This window comes from Carcharodon carcharias, chromosome 1 (assembly GCF_017639515.1).
Source record: "Carcharodon carcharias isolate sCarCar2 chromosome 1, sCarCar2.pri, whole genome shotgun sequence".
In the NCBI taxonomy this organism is placed as follows: domain Eukaryota; kingdom Metazoa; phylum Chordata; class Chondrichthyes; order Lamniformes; family Lamnidae; genus Carcharodon; species Carcharodon carcharias.
This window is the reverse complement of record NC_054467.1, coordinates 273,366,627-273,383,934: the sequence shown is the minus strand read 5'-3', so window position 1 is coordinate 273,383,934 and position 17,308 is coordinate 273,366,627. Positions and strand designations below refer to the sequence as shown.

The 17,308-nt window shown below is 46.0% G+C and overlaps 1 protein-coding gene across 3 annotated transcripts in view; it reads right to left on the bottom strand.

Annotated features, from left to right (window-relative positions):
- Positions 1–17,308, bottom strand: part of LOC121281698 (rho-related BTB domain-containing protein 2-like) — a 443,351-nt gene that overhangs the window by 85,950 nt on the left and 340,093 nt on the right. For 2 of the 3 annotated variants that reach the window (XM_041194627.1, XM_041194629.1), the window contains exon 7: positions 10,019–10,169. The exons of the other annotated variant lie outside the window; for it this stretch is intronic. In XM_041194627.1, the coding sequence (XP_041050561.1) occupies positions 10,019–10,169 (151 nt within the window). The remainder of the gene's footprint in view (positions 1–10,018; positions 10,170–17,308) is intronic. 3 annotated transcript variants of the gene reach the window in all.

Genomic DNA, 17,308 nt, shown 5'->3' with positions numbered 1-17,308 from the left:
TACTGAGTGTCTGAGTCTGTGTTTCCCTGTACTGAGTGTCTGAGTCTGTGTATCCCTGTACTGAGTGTCTGAGTCTGTGTTTCCCTGTACTGAGTGTCTGAGTCTGTGTTTCCCTGTACTGAGTGTCTGAGTCTGTGTTTCCCTGTACTGAGTGTCTGAGTCTGTGTTTCCCTGTACTGAGTGTCTGAGTCTGTGTTTCCCTGTACTGAGTGTCTGAGTCTGTGTTTCCCTGTACTGAGTGTCTGAGTCTGTGTTTCCCTGTACTGAGTGTCTGAGTCTGTGTTTCCCTGTACTGAGTGTCTGAGTCTGTGTTTCCCTGTACTGAGTGTCTGAGTCTGTGTTTCCCTGTACTGAGTGTCTGAGTCTGTGTATCCCTGTACTGAGTGTCTGAGTCTGTGTCTCCCTATACTGAGTGTCTGAGTCTATGTTTCCCTGTACTGAGTGTCTGAGTCTGTGTTTCCCTGTACTGAGTGTCTGAGTCTGTGTTTCCTGGTACTGAGTGTCTGAGTCTGTGTTTCCCTGTACTGAGTGTCTGAGTCTGTGTTTCCCTGTACTGAGTGTCTGAGTCTGTGTTTCCCTGTACTGAGTGTCTGAGTCTGTGTTTCCCTGTACTGAGTGTCTGAGTCTGTGTTTCCCTGTACTGAGTGTCTGAGTCTGTGTTTCCCTGTACTGAGTGTCTGAGTCTGTGTTTCCCTGTACTGAGTGTCTGAGTCTGTGTTTCCCTGTACTGAGTGTCTGAGTCTGTGTTTCCCTGTACTGAGTGTCTGAGTCTGTGTTTCCCTGTACTGAGTGTCTGAGTCTGTGTTTCCCTGTACTGAGTGTCTGAGTCTGTGTTTCCCTGTACTGAGTGTCTGAGTCTGTGTTTCCCTGTACTGAGTGTCTGAGTCTGTGTTTCCCTGTACTGAGTGTCTGAGTCTGTGTTTCCCTGTACTGAGTGTCTGAGTCGGTGTTTCCCTGTACTGAGTGTCTGAGTCTGTGTTTCCCTGTACTGAGTGTCTGAGTCTGTGTTTCCCTGTACTGAGTGTCTGAGTCTGTGTTTCCCTGTACTGAGTGTCTGAGTCTGTGTTTCCCTGTACTGAGTGTCTGAGTCTGTGTTTCCCTGTACTGAGTGTCTGAGTCTGTGTTTCCCTGTACTGAGTGTCTGAGTCTGTGTTTCCCTGTACTGAGTGTCTGAGTCTGTGTTTCCCTGTACTGAGTGTCTGAGTCTGTGTTTCCCTGTACTGAGTGTCTGAGTCTGTGTTTCCCTGTACTGAGTGTCTGAGTCTGTGTTTCCCTGTACTGAGTGTCTGAGTCTGTGTTTCCCTGTACTGAGTGTCTGAGTCTGTGTTTCCCTGTACTGAGTGTCTGAGTCTGTGTTTCCCTGTACTGAGTGTCTGAGTCTGTGTTTCCCTGTACTGAGTGTCTGAGTCTGTGTTTCCCTGTACTGAGTGTCTGAGTCTGTGTTTCCCTGTACTGAGTGTCTGAGTCTGTGTTTCCCTGTACTGAGTGTCTGAGTCTGTGTTTCCCTGTACTGAGTGTCTGAGTCTGTGTTTCCCTGTACTGAGTGTCTGAGTCTGTGTTTCCCTGTACTGAGTGTCTGAGTCTGTGTTTCCCTGTACTGAGTGTCTGAGTCTGTGTTTCCCTGTACTGAGTGTCTGAGTCTGTGTTTCCCTGTACTGAGTGTCTGAGTCTGTGTTTCCCTGTACTGAGTGTCTGAGTCTGTGTTTCCCTGTACTGAGTGTCTGAGTCTGTGTTTCCCTGTACTGAGTGTCTGAGTCTGTGTTTCCCTGTACTGAGTGTCTGAGTCTGTGTTTCCCTGTACTGAGTGTCTGAGTCTGTGTTTCCCTGTACTGAGTGTCTGAGTCTGTGTTTCCCTGTACTGAGTGTCTGAGTCTGTGTTTCCCTGTACTGAGTGTCTGAGTCTGTGTTTCCCTGTACTGAGTGTCTGAGTCTGTGTTTCCCTGTACTGAGTGTCTGAGTCTGTGTTTCCCTGTACTGAGTGTCTGAGTCTGTGTTTCCCTGTACTGAGTGTCTGAGTCTGTGTTTCCCTGTACTGAGTGTCTGAGTCTGTGTTTCCCTGTACTGAGTGTCTGAGTCTGTGTTTCCCTGTACTGAGTGTCTGAGTCTGTGTTTCCCTGTACTGAGTGTCTGAGTCTGTGTTTCCCTGTACTGAGTGTCTGAGTCTGTGTTTCCCTGTACTGAGTGTCTGAGTCTGTGTTTCCCTGTACTGAGTGTCTGAGTCTGTGTTTCCCTGTACTGAGTGTCTGAGTCTGTGTTTCCCTGTACTGAGTGTCTGAGTCTGTGTTTCCCTGTACTGAGTGTCTGAGTCTGTGTTTCCCTGTACTGAGTGTCTGAGTCTGTGTTTCCCTGTACTGAGTGTCTGAGTCTGTGTTTCCCTGTACTGAGTGTCTGAGTCTGTGTTTCCCTGTACTGAGTGTCTGAGTCTGTGTTTCCCTGTACTGAGTGTCTGAGTCTGTGTTTCCCTGTACTGAGTGTCTGAGTCTGTGTTTCCCTGTACTGAGTGTCTGAGTCTGTGTTTCCCTGTACTGAGTGTCTGAGTCTGTGTTTCCCTGTACTGAGTGTCTGAGTCTGTGTTTCCCTGTACTGAGTGTCTGAGTCTGTGTTTCCCTGTACTGAGTGTCTGAGTCTGTGTTTCCCTGTACTGAGTGTCTGAGTCTGTGTTTCCCTGTACTGAGTGTCTGAGTCTGTGTTTCCCTGTACTGAGTGTCTGAGTCTGTGTTTCCCTGTACTGAGTGTCTGAGTCTGTGTTTCCCTGTACTGAGTGTCTGAGTCTGTGTTTCCCTGTACTGAGTGTCTGAGTCTGTGTTTCCCTGTACTGAGTGTCTGAGTCTGTGTTTCCCTGTACTGAGTGTCTGAGTCTGTGTTTCCCTGTACTGAGTGTCTGAGTCTGTGTTTCCCTGTACTGAGTGTCTGAGTCTGTGTTTCCCTGTACTGAGTGTCTGAGTCTGTGTTTCCCTGTACTGAGTGTCTGAGTCTGTGTTTCCCTGTACTGAGTGTCTGAGTCTGTGTTTCCCTGTACTGAGTGTCTGAGTCTGTGTTTCCCTGTACTGAGTGTCTGAGTCTGTGTTTCCCTGTACTGAGTGTCTGAGTCTGTGTTTCCCTGTACTGAGTGTCTGAGTCTGTGTTTCCCTGTACTGAGTGTCTGAGTCTGTGTTTCCCTGTACTGAGTGTCTGAGTCTGTGTTTCCCTGTACTGAGTGTCTGAGTCTGTGTTTCCCTGTACTGAGTGTCTGAGTCTGTGTTTCCCTGTACTGAGTGTCTGAGTCTGTGTTTCCCTGTACTGAGTGTCTGAGTCTGTGTTTCCCTGTACTGAGTGTCTGAGTCTGTGTTTCCCTGTACTGAGTGTCTGAGTCTGTGTTTCCCTGTACTGAGTGTCTGAGTCTGTGTTTCCCTGTACTGAGTGTCTGAGTCTGTGTTTCCCTGTACTGAGTGTCTGAGTCTGTGTTTCCCTGTACTGAGTGTCTGAGTCTGTGTTTCCCTGTACTGAGTGTCTGAGTCTGTGTTTCCCTGTACTGAGTGTCTGAGTCTGTGTTTCCCTGTACTGAGTGTCTGAGTCTGTGTTTCCCTGTACTGAGTGTCTGAGTCTGTGTTTCCCTGTACTGAGTGTCTGAGTCTGTGTTTCCCTGTACTGAGTGTCTGAGTCTGTGTTTCCCTGTACTGAGTGTCTGAGTCTGTGTTTCCCTGTACTGAGTGTCTGAGTCTGTGTTTCCCTGTACTGAGTGTCTGAGTCTGTGTTTCCCTGTACTGAGTGTCTGAGTCTGTGTTTCCCTGTACTGAGTGTCTGAGTCTGTGTTTCCCTGTACTGAGTGTCTGAGTCTGTGTTTCCCTGTACTGAGTGTCTGAGTCTGTGTTTCCCTGTACTGAGTGTCTGAGTCTGTGTTTCCCTGTACTGAGTGTCTGAGTCTGTGTTTCCCTGTACTGAGTGTCTGAGTCTGTGTTTCCCTGTACTGAGTGTCTGAGTCTGTGTTTCCCTGTACTGAGTGTCTGAGTCTGTGTTTCCCTGTACTGAGTGTCTGAGTCTGTGTTTCCCTGTACTGAGTGTCTGAGTCTGTGTTTCCCTGTACTGAGTGTCTGAGTCTGTGTTTCCCTGTACTGAGTGTCTGAGTCTGTGTTTCCCTGTACTGAGTGTCTGAGTCTGTGTTTCCCTGTACTGAGTGTCTGAGTCTGTGTTTCCCTGTACTGAGTGTCTGAGTCTGTGTTTCCCTGTACTGAGTGTCTGAGTCTGTGTTTCCCTGTACTGAGTGTCTGAGTCTGTGTTTCCCTGTACTGAGTGTCTGAGTCTGTGTTTCCCTGTACTGAGTGTCTGAGTCTGTGTTTCCCTGTACTGAGTGTCTGAGTCTGTGTTTCCCTGTACTGAGTGTCTGAGTCTGTGTTTCCCTGTACTGAGTGTCTGAGTCTGTGTTTCCCTGTACTGAGTGTCTGAGTCTGTGTTTCCCTGTACTGAGTGTCTGAGTCTGTGTTTCCCTGTACTGAGTGTCTGAGTCTGTGTTTCCCTGTACTGAGTGTCTGAGTCTGTGTTTCCCTGTACTGAGTGTCTGAGTCTGTGTTTCCCTGTACTGAGTGTCTGAGTCTGTGTTTCCCTGTACTGAGTGTCTGAGTCTGTGTTTCCCTGTACTGAGTGTCTGAGTCTGTGTTTCCCTGTACTGAGTGTCTGAGTCTGTGTTTCCCTGTACTGAGTGTCTGAGTCTGTGTTTCCCTGTACTGAGTGTCTGAGTCTGTGTTTCCCTGTACTGAGTGTCTGAGTCTGTGTTTCCCTGTACTGAGTGTCTGAGTCTGTGTTTCCCTGTACTGAGTGTCTGAGTCTGTGTTTCCCTGTACTGAGTGTCTGAGTCTGTGTTTCCCTGTACTGAGTGTCTGAGTCTGTGTTTCCCTGTACTGAGTGTCTGAGTCTGTGTTTCCCTGTACTGAGTGTCTGAGTCTGTGTTTCCCTGTACTGAGTGTCTGAGTCTGTGTTTCCCTGTACTGAGTGTCTGAGTCTGTGTTTCCCTGTACTGAGTGTCTGAGTCTGTGTTTCCCTGTACTGAGTGTCTGAGTCTGTGTTTCCCTGTACTGAGTGTCTGAGTCTGTGTTTCCCTGTACTGAGTGTCTGAGTCTGTGTTTCCCTGTACTGAGTGTCTGAGTCTGTGTTTCCCTGTACTGAGTGTCTGAGTCTGTGTTTCCCTGTACTGAGTGTCTGAGTCTGTGTTTCCCTGTACTGAGTGTCTGAGTCTGTGTTTCCCTGTACTGAGTGTCTGAGTCTGTGTTTCCCTGTACTGAGTGTCTGAGTCTGTGTTTCCCTGTACTGAGTGTCTGAGTCTGTGTTTCCCTGTACTGAGTGTCTGAGTCTGTGTTTCCCTGTACTGAGTGTCTGAGTCTGTGTTTCCCTGTACTGAGTGTCTGAGTCTGTGTTTCCCTGTACTGAGTGTCTGAGTCTGTGTTTCCCTGTACTGAGTGTCTGAGTCTGTGTTTCCCTGTACTGAGTGTCTGAGTCTGTGTTTCCCTGTACTGAGTGTCTGAGTCTGTGTTTCCCTGTACTGAGTGTCTGAGTCTGTGTTTCCCTGTACTGAGTGTCTGAGTCTGTGTTTCCCTGTACTGAGTGTCTGAGTCTGTGTTTCCCTGTACTGAGTGTCTGAGTCTGTGTTTCCCTGTACTGAGTGTCTGAGTCTGTGTTTCCCTGTACTGAGTGTCTGAGTCTGTGTTTCCCTGTACTGAGTGTCTGAGTCTGTGTTTCCCTGTACTGAGTGTCTGAGTCTGTGTTTCCCTGTACTGAGTGTCTGAGTCTGTGTTTCCCTGTACTGAGTGTCTGAGTCTGTGTTTCCCTGTACTGAGTGTCTGAGTCTGTGTTTCCCTGTACTGAGTGTCTGAGTCTGTGTTTCCCTGTACTGAGTGTCTGAGTCTGTGTTTCCCTGTACTGAGTGTCTGAGTCTGTGTTTCCCTGTACTGAGTGTCTGAGTCTGTGTTTCCCTGTACTGAGTGTCTGAGTCTGTGTTTCCCTGTACTGAGTGTCTGAGTCTGTGTTTCCCTGTACTGAGTGTCTGAGTCTGTGTTTCCCTGTACTGAGTGTCTGAGTCTGTGTTTCCCTGTACTGAGTGTCTGAGTCTGTGTTTCCCTGTACTGAGTGTCTGAGTCTGTGTTTCCCTGTACTGAGTGTCTGAGTCTGTGTTTCCCTGTACTGAGTGTCTGAGTCTGTGTTTCCCTGTACTGAGTGTCTGAGTCTGTGTTTCCCTGTACTGAGTGTCTGAGTCTGTGTTTCCCTGTACTGAGTGTCTGAGTCTGTGTTTCCCTGTACTGAGTGTCTGAGTCTGTGTTTCCCTGTACTGAGTGTCTGAGTCTGTGTTTCCCTGTACTGAGTGTCTGAGTCTGTGTTTCCCTGTACTGAGTGTCTGAGTCTGTGTTTCCCTGTACTGAGTGTCTGAGTCTGTGTTTCCCTGTACTGAGTGTCTGAGTCTGTGTTTCCCTGTACTGAGTGTCTGAGTCTGTGTTTCCCTGTACTGAGTGTCTGAGTCTGTGTTTCCCTGTACTGAGTGTCTGAGTCTGTGTTTCCCTGTACTGAGTGTCTGAGTCTGTGTTTCCCTGTACTGAGTGTCTGAGTCGGTGTTTCCCTGTACTGAGTGTCTGAGTCTGTGTTTCCCTGTACTGAGTGTCTGAGTCTGTGTTTCCCTGTACTGAGTGTCTGAGTCTGTGTTTCCCTGTACTGAGTGTCTGAGTCTGTGTTTCCCTGTACTGAGTGTCTGAGTCTGTGTTTCCCTGTACTGAGTGTCTGAGTCTGTGTTTCCCTGTACTGAGTGTCTGAGTCTGTGTTTCCCTGTACTGAGTGTCTGAGTCTGTGTTTCCCTGTACTGAGTGTCTGAGTCTGTGTTTCCCTGTACTGAGTGTCTGAGTCTGTGTTTCCCTGTACTGAGTGTCTGAGTCGGTGTTTCCCTGTACTGAGTGTCTGAGTCTGTGTTTCCCTGTACTGAGTGTCTGAGTCTGTGTTTCCATGTACTGAGTGTCTGAGTCGGTGTTTCCCTGTACTGAGTGTCTGAGTCTGTGTTTCCCAGTACTGAGTGTCTCAGTCGGTGTTTCCCTGTACTGTGTGTCTGAGTCTGTGTATCCCTGTACTGAGTGTCTGAGTCTCTGTATCCCTGTACTGAGTGTGAGTCTCTGTATCCCTGTACTGAGTGTCTCAGTCTGTGTTTCCCTGTACTGAGTGTCTGAGTCTGTGTTTCCCTGTACTGAGTGTCTGAGTCTGTGTTTCCCTGTACTGAGTGTCTGAGTCTGTGTTTCCCTGTGCTGAGTGTCTGAGTCTGTGCTTACTTGTACTGAGTGTCTGAGTCTGTGTTTCCCTGTACTGAGTGTCTTAGTCTGTGTTTCCCTGTACTGAGTGTCTGAGTCTGTGTTTCCCTGCACTGAGTGTCTGATTCTGTGTTTCCCTGTACTAAATGTCTGAGTCGGTGTTTACTTGTACTGAGTGTCTGAGTCTGTGTTTCCCGGTACTGAGTGTCTGAGTCTGTGTATCCCTGTACTGAGTGTCTGAGTCTGTGTTTCACTGTACTGAGTGTCTGAGTCTGTGTTTCCCTGTACTGAGTGTCTGAGTCTGTGTTTCCCTGTACTGAGTGTCTGAGTCTGTGTTTCCCTGTACTGAGTGTCTGAGTCGGTGTTTCCCTGTACTGATTTTCTGAGTCTGTGTTTCCCTGTACTGATTGTCTGAGTCTGTGTTTCCCTGTACTGAGTGTCTGAGTCGGTGTTTCCCTGTACTGAGTTTCTGAGCCTGTGTTTCCCTGTACTGAGTGTCTGAGTCTGTGTTTCCCTGTACTGAGTGTCTGAGTCTGTGTTTACTTGTACTGAGTGTCTGAGTCTGTGTTTCCTGTACTGAGTGTCTGAGTCTGTGTTTCCCTGTACTGAGTGTCTGAGTCTGTGTTTCACTGTACTGAGTGTCTGAGTCTGTGTTTCCCTGTACTGAGTGTCTGAGTCTGTGTTTCCCTGTACTGAGTGTCTGAGTCGGTGTTTCCCTGTACTGAGTGTCTGAGTCTGTGTTTCCCTGTACTTAGTGTCTGAATCGGTGTTTCCCTGTACTGAGTGTCTGAGTCTGTGTTTCCCTGTACTGAGTGTCTGAGTCGGTGTTTCCCTGTACTGAGTGTCTGAGTCTGTGTTTCCCTGTACTGAGTGTCTGAGTCTGTGTTTCCCTGTGCTGAGTGTCTGAGTCGGTGTTTCCCTGTACTGAGTTTCTGAGTCTGTGTTTCCCTGTACTGAGTGTCTGAGTCTGTGTTTCCCTGTACTGAGTGTCTGAGTCGGTGTTCCCCTGTACTGAGTGTCTGAGTCTGTGTTTCCCTGTACTGAGTGTCTGAGTCTGTGTTTCCCTGTACTGAGTGTCTGAGTCTGTGTTTCCCTGTACTGAGTGTCTGAGTCTGTGTTTCCCTGTACTGAGTGTCTGAGTCTGTGTTTCCCTGTACTGAGTGTCTGAGTCTGTGCTTCCCTGTACTGAGTGTCTGAGTCGGTGTATCCCTGTACTGAGTGTCTGAGTCTGTGTTTACTTGTACTGAGTGTCTGAGTCTGTGTTTCCCTGTACTGAGTGTCTGAGTCTGTGTTTCCCTGTACGAGTGTCTGAGTCTGTGTTTCCCTGTACTGAGTGTCTGAGTCGGTGTTTCCCTGTACTGGGTGTCTGAGTCGGTGTTTCCCTGTACTGAGTGTCTGAGTCGGTGTTTCCCTGTACTGAGTCTCCGAATTTGAGTTTACCTGTACTGAGTGCCTGAATTTGAGTTTACCTGTACTGAGTGCCTGAATTTGAGTTTACCTGTACCGAGTGCCTGTTACGACACAACAGCTTTTAAAGGCTGAGTTATTTAAAATCCCAGAGGGAAACTTTAAACAACTGTCATAACCTATATTTTCAATTGGTATGTTTGAGATGCAACTCTGAATTCAGGATTAAGACCACCAGTTTGAGGGGTTTTATATTAAACTACATGAGACATTCATTAAATTACAACAAGGTATTAAACAGATGCAACATGGCTACAAATGACTACTTTCATAAACTAACAAGTTCCCAAACTAATCTCCACTAAGGCAACAACAACACATAGACTTTAAGCAGACACCAGGCAAAGCATTTTCACTTTACAAATTACTTTGTTTCCTTTGCAAACAGCTGGAGGCTTACAGCTGCTTTGATGTTACAAGCCTCCGCTCTGCACACACACAACTGCTGAAGTTAAACCCAGCGCTTCCCTTTGAATGTAAATTCTCATTGTATCACCAGGTCCTCTGGACTCCACCTCTTCTAACAATAAAACCCTTTTCACAGCAACAACTTTATTACTCATATAAACATTGCTTGGTGTCTCCTAGAAAGGTGCAAGATTTCACTCCCACTCTTGAATGGTTTATTCAACAAAATGCAAATATCCCCTCTACCTCTGTTTACATCTCAAAACTACTATACAGCAAAGCACCTAGACTAGCTGGTTTTAATCCAATTAAAGCACACACACAAACACACACAGACTAAACCTCTATTTAAAAAAAAATTCCAATTAATAGCTTCATTACAGTGCCGGAGTTAGTGTTAACCTGAACTGAGTGACTGAATTGGTGCTTAAATGTACTGAGTATCTGAGTTGTAGTTTCCTGTACTGAGTGTGTGAATTGCTGTTTACCCATACTGAGTTTCTGAGTTGGTGTTTACCTCAACTGTCTGAGTTGGATTTTACTTGTATTGTACGCCTGAGCTGGTGTTTACCTGTACTGTGTCTCTGAATCAGTGTTTACCTGTACTGAATGACTGAGTTGGTGTTAGCCGGTACTGGGTGACTGAGTTGCTATTTACCTGTACCGAATGTCGGAGTTGGTGTTTACCTGTAGTGAGTGAATGAGCTGCTGTTGACCTGTACTTAATGAATGAATTGTTGTTTACCTGTATTGAGTGTCTGTGTTAGTGTTTACCTGCAGTAAATGTCTGAGTCTGTGTTTACCTGTGCTGAGAATCTGCATTAGTTTTTACCTGTACTGAGTGACCGAATAGACGTTCACCTGAACTGAGCACCTAAGGTGGTATTTACCTGCCAGTGCAACGAGTCCAGACAGGCACAAACGGTCTGCAAATGCGATCAGTTCAACTGCATCCACCTGGTGATTCAACACCAACTGACCAGTGTATAGGAAGTCCAGGACTGCTTGCACACAGGCACTGTTGCAGTCAGGCAACGGGACCTGCCAGAGGGGATCAGAAATCAGCATTACTCCATTTTCACAGCGAATAGACCTGTGGCCTCCAACAATTCATCTCACCTCAAATAGAAGCTATGGTGAATACTCCATTACACAATAAAGCTTCCTTCATACTAATCACACACTCCCAGGTCAGGAACAACATGGGTTAGATAGCAGTAAAGTTCCTTCTTGTGATAGCCCACATACTATTCACAATCTAGCTGACAAAGACTATTCACCTCAATGATCAACTGTCCTCTGATGAGAGTATTAACTACCTGCCAAGATGGAAAACACTTTAACTTCAGTCGTCTCCTTTCCAAAACTAAGTGACGAGCACAGACATGGATGATCTACAGTTTGTGGATGACTGTTATGCAGTATGCACCAGATCTGCAAGCCACTCTCGAGCTCTTCAATTGGGTATACAAGCAGCTCATGCAGCCAACAATGATGCCAAAACAAAACCCATACCAACCCAGTCAAATAGTTCACCTCCCATATGTTGAAGGAAAGACAGTGGAATATGTTAATCATTTCCCATAGCTTGGCAGCAGAATTTACAGCCCTGGATAGACGCCATCCTCAAATCAAGGGACAGCCAACACTGCCGATAGCTCCAGCTACACTGTCCCCATCAAACACTCCCAGGACAGGTACAGCACAGGGTTAGATATAGAGTAAAGCTCTCTCCACACTGTCCCCATCAAACACTCCCAGGACAGGTACAGCACAGGGTTAGATACAGAGTAAAGCTCCCTCTACACATCACCATCAAACACTCCCAAGACAGGTACAGCACAGGCTTAGATACAGAGTAAAACTCCCTCTACACCATTCCCATGAAACACTCCCAGGACAAGTACAGCACGGGGTTAGATACAGAGTAAAACTCCCTCTACACTGTCTCCATCAAACACTCCCAGGACAGGTACAGCACGGGGTTAGATACAGAGTAAAACTCCCTCTACACTGTCCCCATGAAACACACCCAGGACATATTCAGCACAGGGTTAGATACAGAGTAAAGCTCCCTCTACAACGCATGCATGCAAAGTGTTCAGATGGACAGTAAAGGTGGAGCCAGTGCTAGTCCCTTCTAGAACAGGGGGAGCATCTGACAACACCAAAGGTAACTTCAGATTTCCTCCACATACCAACTGATACGGACTGTACCCCCCAATGTTTTGTAGGGAATTCTTGGCCCCACCCATGCCAGCGCTGTTTGCAATTTACAATCTGGTTGGTCAGCTAATATGTTATGCAACATGTCATCTATTACCGCATGGTTTCTTTCACAAGAGCATTATTAAATGGGATCTCAGCTGCGGTGTGCATAACTAAGATGTTTACATTTTTGTACATCTCGAAATTCCTCATTGGCGAATTCCCCACCATTATCTGTGAGGAACTTCGTTGGTGTTCCTAATCCTGTTCCTACCCATTTCTCCATGACCTTATCGACAATGGTCCTTTTGTCTTTAATATGTATCACAGTGGATAGACTAATTCTGGTTGCCATATCTAAGAAGTGTAGTAAAAAAAATACCCCTATCCTTGTCCCAAACTTTCATGTCCATTGCCACTGCATCGTTAAACTCCCTGGCTGGTGGCAGCTCACAACAGGACGCTGTGGTGCCTTGCGATAGTTAAGGTAAAGTTCACACTGAGCAGTGACTCGTTCAATAACATCATCATGTCCTTTATCGACCACTCCCACATCTCGAAGCAGAGTCTTCAGTTTCTGTGGTGCCGGATGTGCCAATTGTCTATGTAATTTCCAAATGATCTTCTTTTTGTCCACTAAATTCTCATTCTCAGCAGTTAACAAAACTTCATGAACTTCTTGATGAGAAATCTCTGGCTTCCTTAGTGGCAGTCAGTAATGGCCTGTCTGAGTAAAATGGAGATCCACATTTTTCCCAAACAATTCGATCATGGCAGTCACCATCATCCTTTTCAGTTTCAGGTGAATCCGCTCATGGCTCACTTCAAAAACGCGATTCCTTTGCTGTGGGCAGTTCATCGCGTAATGATACTGAGACTCACACCAAAAACATCAATTAACCATTCCCCGTGCATTTTTTGGGTTTAAACACCTATGGTCACCATTCCAGACAAGCCTTTTGTCCCGACTCTCAAATTGGTTGGAGTTATGACCATTTTCAGACCTCTTGTCATTAACCCCATCTTTGTATTGGAACCTTCGCCTAATATTTGGTTGACCTTGAAACTCAGCCACCATTGAATCCTCTATCCTTGGTTTTGCAGCGTAGTTGTTCACATTTGCTAAGAAAGGAGCAGGGAATAACTGTTTCCCCAGAAACTTTTTTAGGGCAGCAGCCATTTGATCTCGGAGAGATTCTTTCCCCTGGAACTGAACCCCTGTTAGCACTAAAAGATGATCAACGTGGGAAACGTGAGCACAGTCCGTTAATTTAAATAACAATACTGATTCCGGAATTTCAAGTTCAAATCTCTGGAGTCTCCTGTACCATTTATCAAAATCCATGATATATTCTTCCATGGACTGATCATCTGATTTCCTAAACCTACCAAAGATCGTCCAAGCTTCATACGCTTCCAATAACTCATCCTTTTTGTAAAACTTATCCAAAAATTATAACAGAAGGTTCGATCCCTCTTCATGATCCAAATCATCCACTTTCCACTCTGAAAATACCTTACTCCTTAACTTATTTTTGGCTGGTAATGATAACGCCAATACCATACCTTGCTTCTTCCGGGGTATGGAAGTAACCCGGGTCCACATTTCAGCTTCAGCCTGCCATCGCTGACCAGGTTCAGAGTCAGAAAGAATTGGTGGATAGTCGAAGCCTGCGATTTTGCACCATCCTTCCAACATTCCATAACTTATATTGTCAGCAACAGTGCACTTCCTTTCCCTCAGAGGATTGAGACAGAAATCTTCAAACACAGCAACCAATCAGCAAAGCTTAAAACAAAAACAGAATTACCTGGAAAAACTCAGCAGGTCTGGCAGCATTGGCGGAAAAGAAAAGAGTTGACGTTTCGAGTCCTCATGACCCTTCAGCAGTATACTCAGTGACCCGGCCTCCACAGCCTCTGTGGTAGAGAATTCCACAGGTTGACCACCCTCTGAGTGAAGAAATATTTGCTCATCTCAGTCCTAAATGGCCTGCCCCATATCCTGAGACTGTGGCTCCTGGTTCTAGACTCCCCAACCAGGGGAAACATCATCCCTGCATCCAGTTTGTTTAGCCCTGTTAGAATTTTAAACGTTTCAATCAGATCCCCTCTCATTCTTCTAAACTCTAGTGAATACAGGCCCATCCGAACCAAACTCTCCTCATACGACAGTCCTGCCATCCCCAGTATCAGCCTAGTGAACCTTCACTGCACTCCCTCCATGGCAAGTATATCCTTTCTCAGGTAGGGAGACCTAAACTGCACATAATATTCCAGGTGTGGTCTCACCAAGGCCCTGTATAACTGCAGGAAGACATCCCTACCTCTGAACTCAAATCCTATTGCAATGAAGGCCAACATACCATTTGCCTTCCTAATTGCTTGCTGTACATACCTGTTTACTTTCATTGACTGGTGTACAAGGACACCCAGATCCCTTTCTGCTTCCACATTTCCCAGTATATCACTATTTAAATAATACTCTGCCATTCTGTTTTTCACACCAAAGTGTATAACTTCATATTTATCCACGTTATACTGCATCATCTATGTGTTTGCCCACACACACAACTTGTCTAAATCACCCTGAAGCCTCCTTGCATCCTCCTCACAACCCCACCCAGTTTTGTGTCGTCAGCAAATTTGGAAATATTGCATTTGGTTCCCTCATCCAAGTCTAAAAATGGACTGTAAAAGTTTCGATAGTAGGTCCCTTACAGTCAGAAACAGGGGAATTTATAATGGGGAACAAAGAAATGGCTGACCAACTAAATGCATACTTTGGTTCTGTCTTCACAAAGGACACAAATAACATACCAGAAATGTTGGGGAACACACGGTTTAGTGAGAGGGAGGAACTGAAAGAAATCAGTATTAGTAGGGAAATGACGTTGGGGAATTTGATGGGATTGAAGGCCGATAAATCCCCAGGGCCTTATCTACATCCCAGAGTACTTAAGGAAGTAGCCCTAGAAATAGTGCTGGTCATCTTCAGAAACTCTATAGACTCCGGAACAGTTCTGACAGATAGGAGGGTAGCTAACGTAACCCCACTATTTAAAAAGGGAGGCAGAGAGATAACAGGGAAGTATAGACCAGTCAGCCTGACGTCGGTAGTGGGGAAAATTCTAGAGTCCATTATAAAAGATTTAATAGCTGAGCACGTGGAAAACAGTGGCAGAATCGGACAGAGTCCAGATGGATTTATAAAAGAGAAATCATGCTTGACAAATCTACTGGAATTTTTCGAGGATGTAAGTAGAGTTGATGATGGGGAGCCAGTGGATGTGGTTTATTTGGACTTTCAGAAGGCATTTAACAAAGTCCCACATAAGAGATTGGCGTGTAAAATTAAAGCGCATGGGATTGGGGATAGTGTATTGAGATGGATAGAAAACTGGTTGGCAGACAGGAAACAAGGAGTAGGAATAAATAGGTCTTTTTCCGAATGGCCGGCAGTGACTAGTGGGGTACTGCAGGGATCGGTGCTGGGACCCCAGTTATTCACAATATATATTAATGATTTAGATGAGGGAATTAAATGTAATATCTCCAAATTTGCAGATGACACAAAGCTGGGTGGGAGGGTGAGCTGTGAGGAAGATGCAGAGATGCTTCAGCATGATTTGGACAAGCTGAGTGAGTGGGCAAATGCATGGCAGATGCAGTAAAATATGGATAAATGTGAGGGTTATCCACTTTGGTCACAAAAACAGGAAGGCAGATTATTATCGGAATGGCTATAAATTGAAAGAGGGGAATTGTCAGGAGAGGGAAGGGGAATAGACAGAAAGAGCAGAGCACCCCGGTGGCCATTCCCATCAACAATAGGTATACCGTTTTGGATACTGTTGGTGGGGATGACCTACCAGGGACAAGTTGTAGTGGTCATGTCTCTGGTACCGAGGCTAGACCCTCAGCTCAGAAAGGAGGGAGAGAAAAGAGAGCAGTAGTGATAGTGGATTCGATAGTTAGGGGGACAGATAAGAGGTTCTGTGGGAGAGATCGAGAATCCTGGATGGTCTGTTGCCTCCCTGGTGCCAGGGTCCCGAAATCTCAGATCCAGTTCTCAGTATTCTCTGGGGGGAGGGTGAGCAGCCAGATGTCGTGGTCCATGTAGGGACCAATGACGTGGATAGGAAGGAGGAGGAGGTCCTGCAAAGCGACTTTAGGGAGTTAGGTGATAAGTTGAAGGACAGGACCTCCAGGGTTACGATCTCAGGAGTGCTACCCGTGCCACGTGCTAGTGAGGCAAGAAATAGGAGGATAATGCAGCTAAATACATGGCTAAGGAGATGGTGCAGGAGGGAGGGCTTCATGTTTCTTGACAACTGGGCTCTGTTCCAGGGAAGGTGGGACCTGTTCCGACGGGACGGTTTGCACCTGAACTGGAGAGGGACTAACATCCTTGGGGGTAGGTTTGCTAGTGCTGCTCTGGGGCGTTTAAAGTAGATTTGCAGGGGGAGGGGAACCAGAGTGTTAGAGCAGATAGTGAGGTGGAGGAGGATAAAGGTCAAGCGAGGAATGCATTTATAGACAGAAATCAAGGGTCTGTACGTGATAGAAATGTTCTCAGGTGCATCTATTTCAATACAAGGAGTATTGTCGGAAAGGCAGATGAGCTTAGGGCGTGGATTGGCACGTGGGATTATGACATTATTGCTATTAGTGAGACTTGGTTGCAGGTGGGGCAGGACTGGCAGCTCAATGTTCTGGGGTTCCGTTGTTTCAGATGTGATAGAGGGGGAGGGATGAAAGGGGGAGGAGTGACATTACTAGTCAGGGAAAATATCACAGCTGTGCATAAGCAGGACAGCCCAGAGGGCTCGTCTACAGAGGCCATATGGGTGGAGCTGAGAAACGGGAAAGGTGTGACCACACTAATAGGGTTGCATTATAGACCGCCCAATAGTCAGAGAGAATTGGAGGAGCAAATCTGTAGAGAGATAGCAGACCGATGTGAGAAACGGCAAGTTGTGATAGTAGGAGATTTTAACTTTCCACATATTGACTGGGACTCCCATACTGTAAAAGGGCTGGATGGCTTGGAGTTTGTCAAATGTGTTCAGGAAAGTTTTCTAAATCAATATATAGAGGTACGAATGAGAGAGGATGCAACACTTGATCTCCTATTAGGGAACAAGACAGGTCAGGTGACAGAAATATGTGTAGGTGAACATTGTGGGTCCAGTGACCATAATGTCATTAGTTTTAAGCTAATTATGGATAAGGATAGGTCTGGTCCTTCAGTTGAGATTCTAAATTGGAGAATGGCCAATTTTTGTGGAAATGAGAAAGGATCTAGGAAGAGTGGATTGGCATATGTTGTTTTCTGGCAAGGATGTGTTCAGTTAGTGGAAGGCATTCAAAGGCGAAATTTTGAGAGTGCAGAGTTTGCATGTTCCTGTCAGGACTAAAGGCAAAGTTAACAGGCATAGGGAACCTTGGTTTTCAAGGGATATTGGCGATCTGGTTAAGAAGAAGAGAGAGGTGTATAGCAGGTATAGGCAACAAGGAGCAAATGAGGTACTTGTAGAGTATAGAAAATGTAAGAAAATACTAAAGAAGGAAATCAGGAAGGCAAAAAGAAGACATGAGGTTGCTTTGGCAGATAATGTGAAGGTAAACCCAAAGGGTTTCTACAAGTATATTAAGAGTAAAAGGATAGTAAGGGACACAATTGGTCCCCTTGAAGATCCGAGTGGTCGTTTATGTGTGGAGCCTCATGAGATGGGGGAGATCTTAAACAGTTTTTTTGCATCAGTATTTACTCAGGAAACTGGCATAGTGTATAAGGAAGGAAGGGAAACAAGTACTAGTTTCATGGAACATATAGAGATTAAAGAGGAGGAGGTGCTTGCTGCCTTACAGCGAATAAAGGTAGATAAATCCCCCGGGCCTGACATGATATTCCCTCGGACCTTGAGGGAAACTAGTGTAGAAATTGCAGGGACGCTGGCAGAAATATT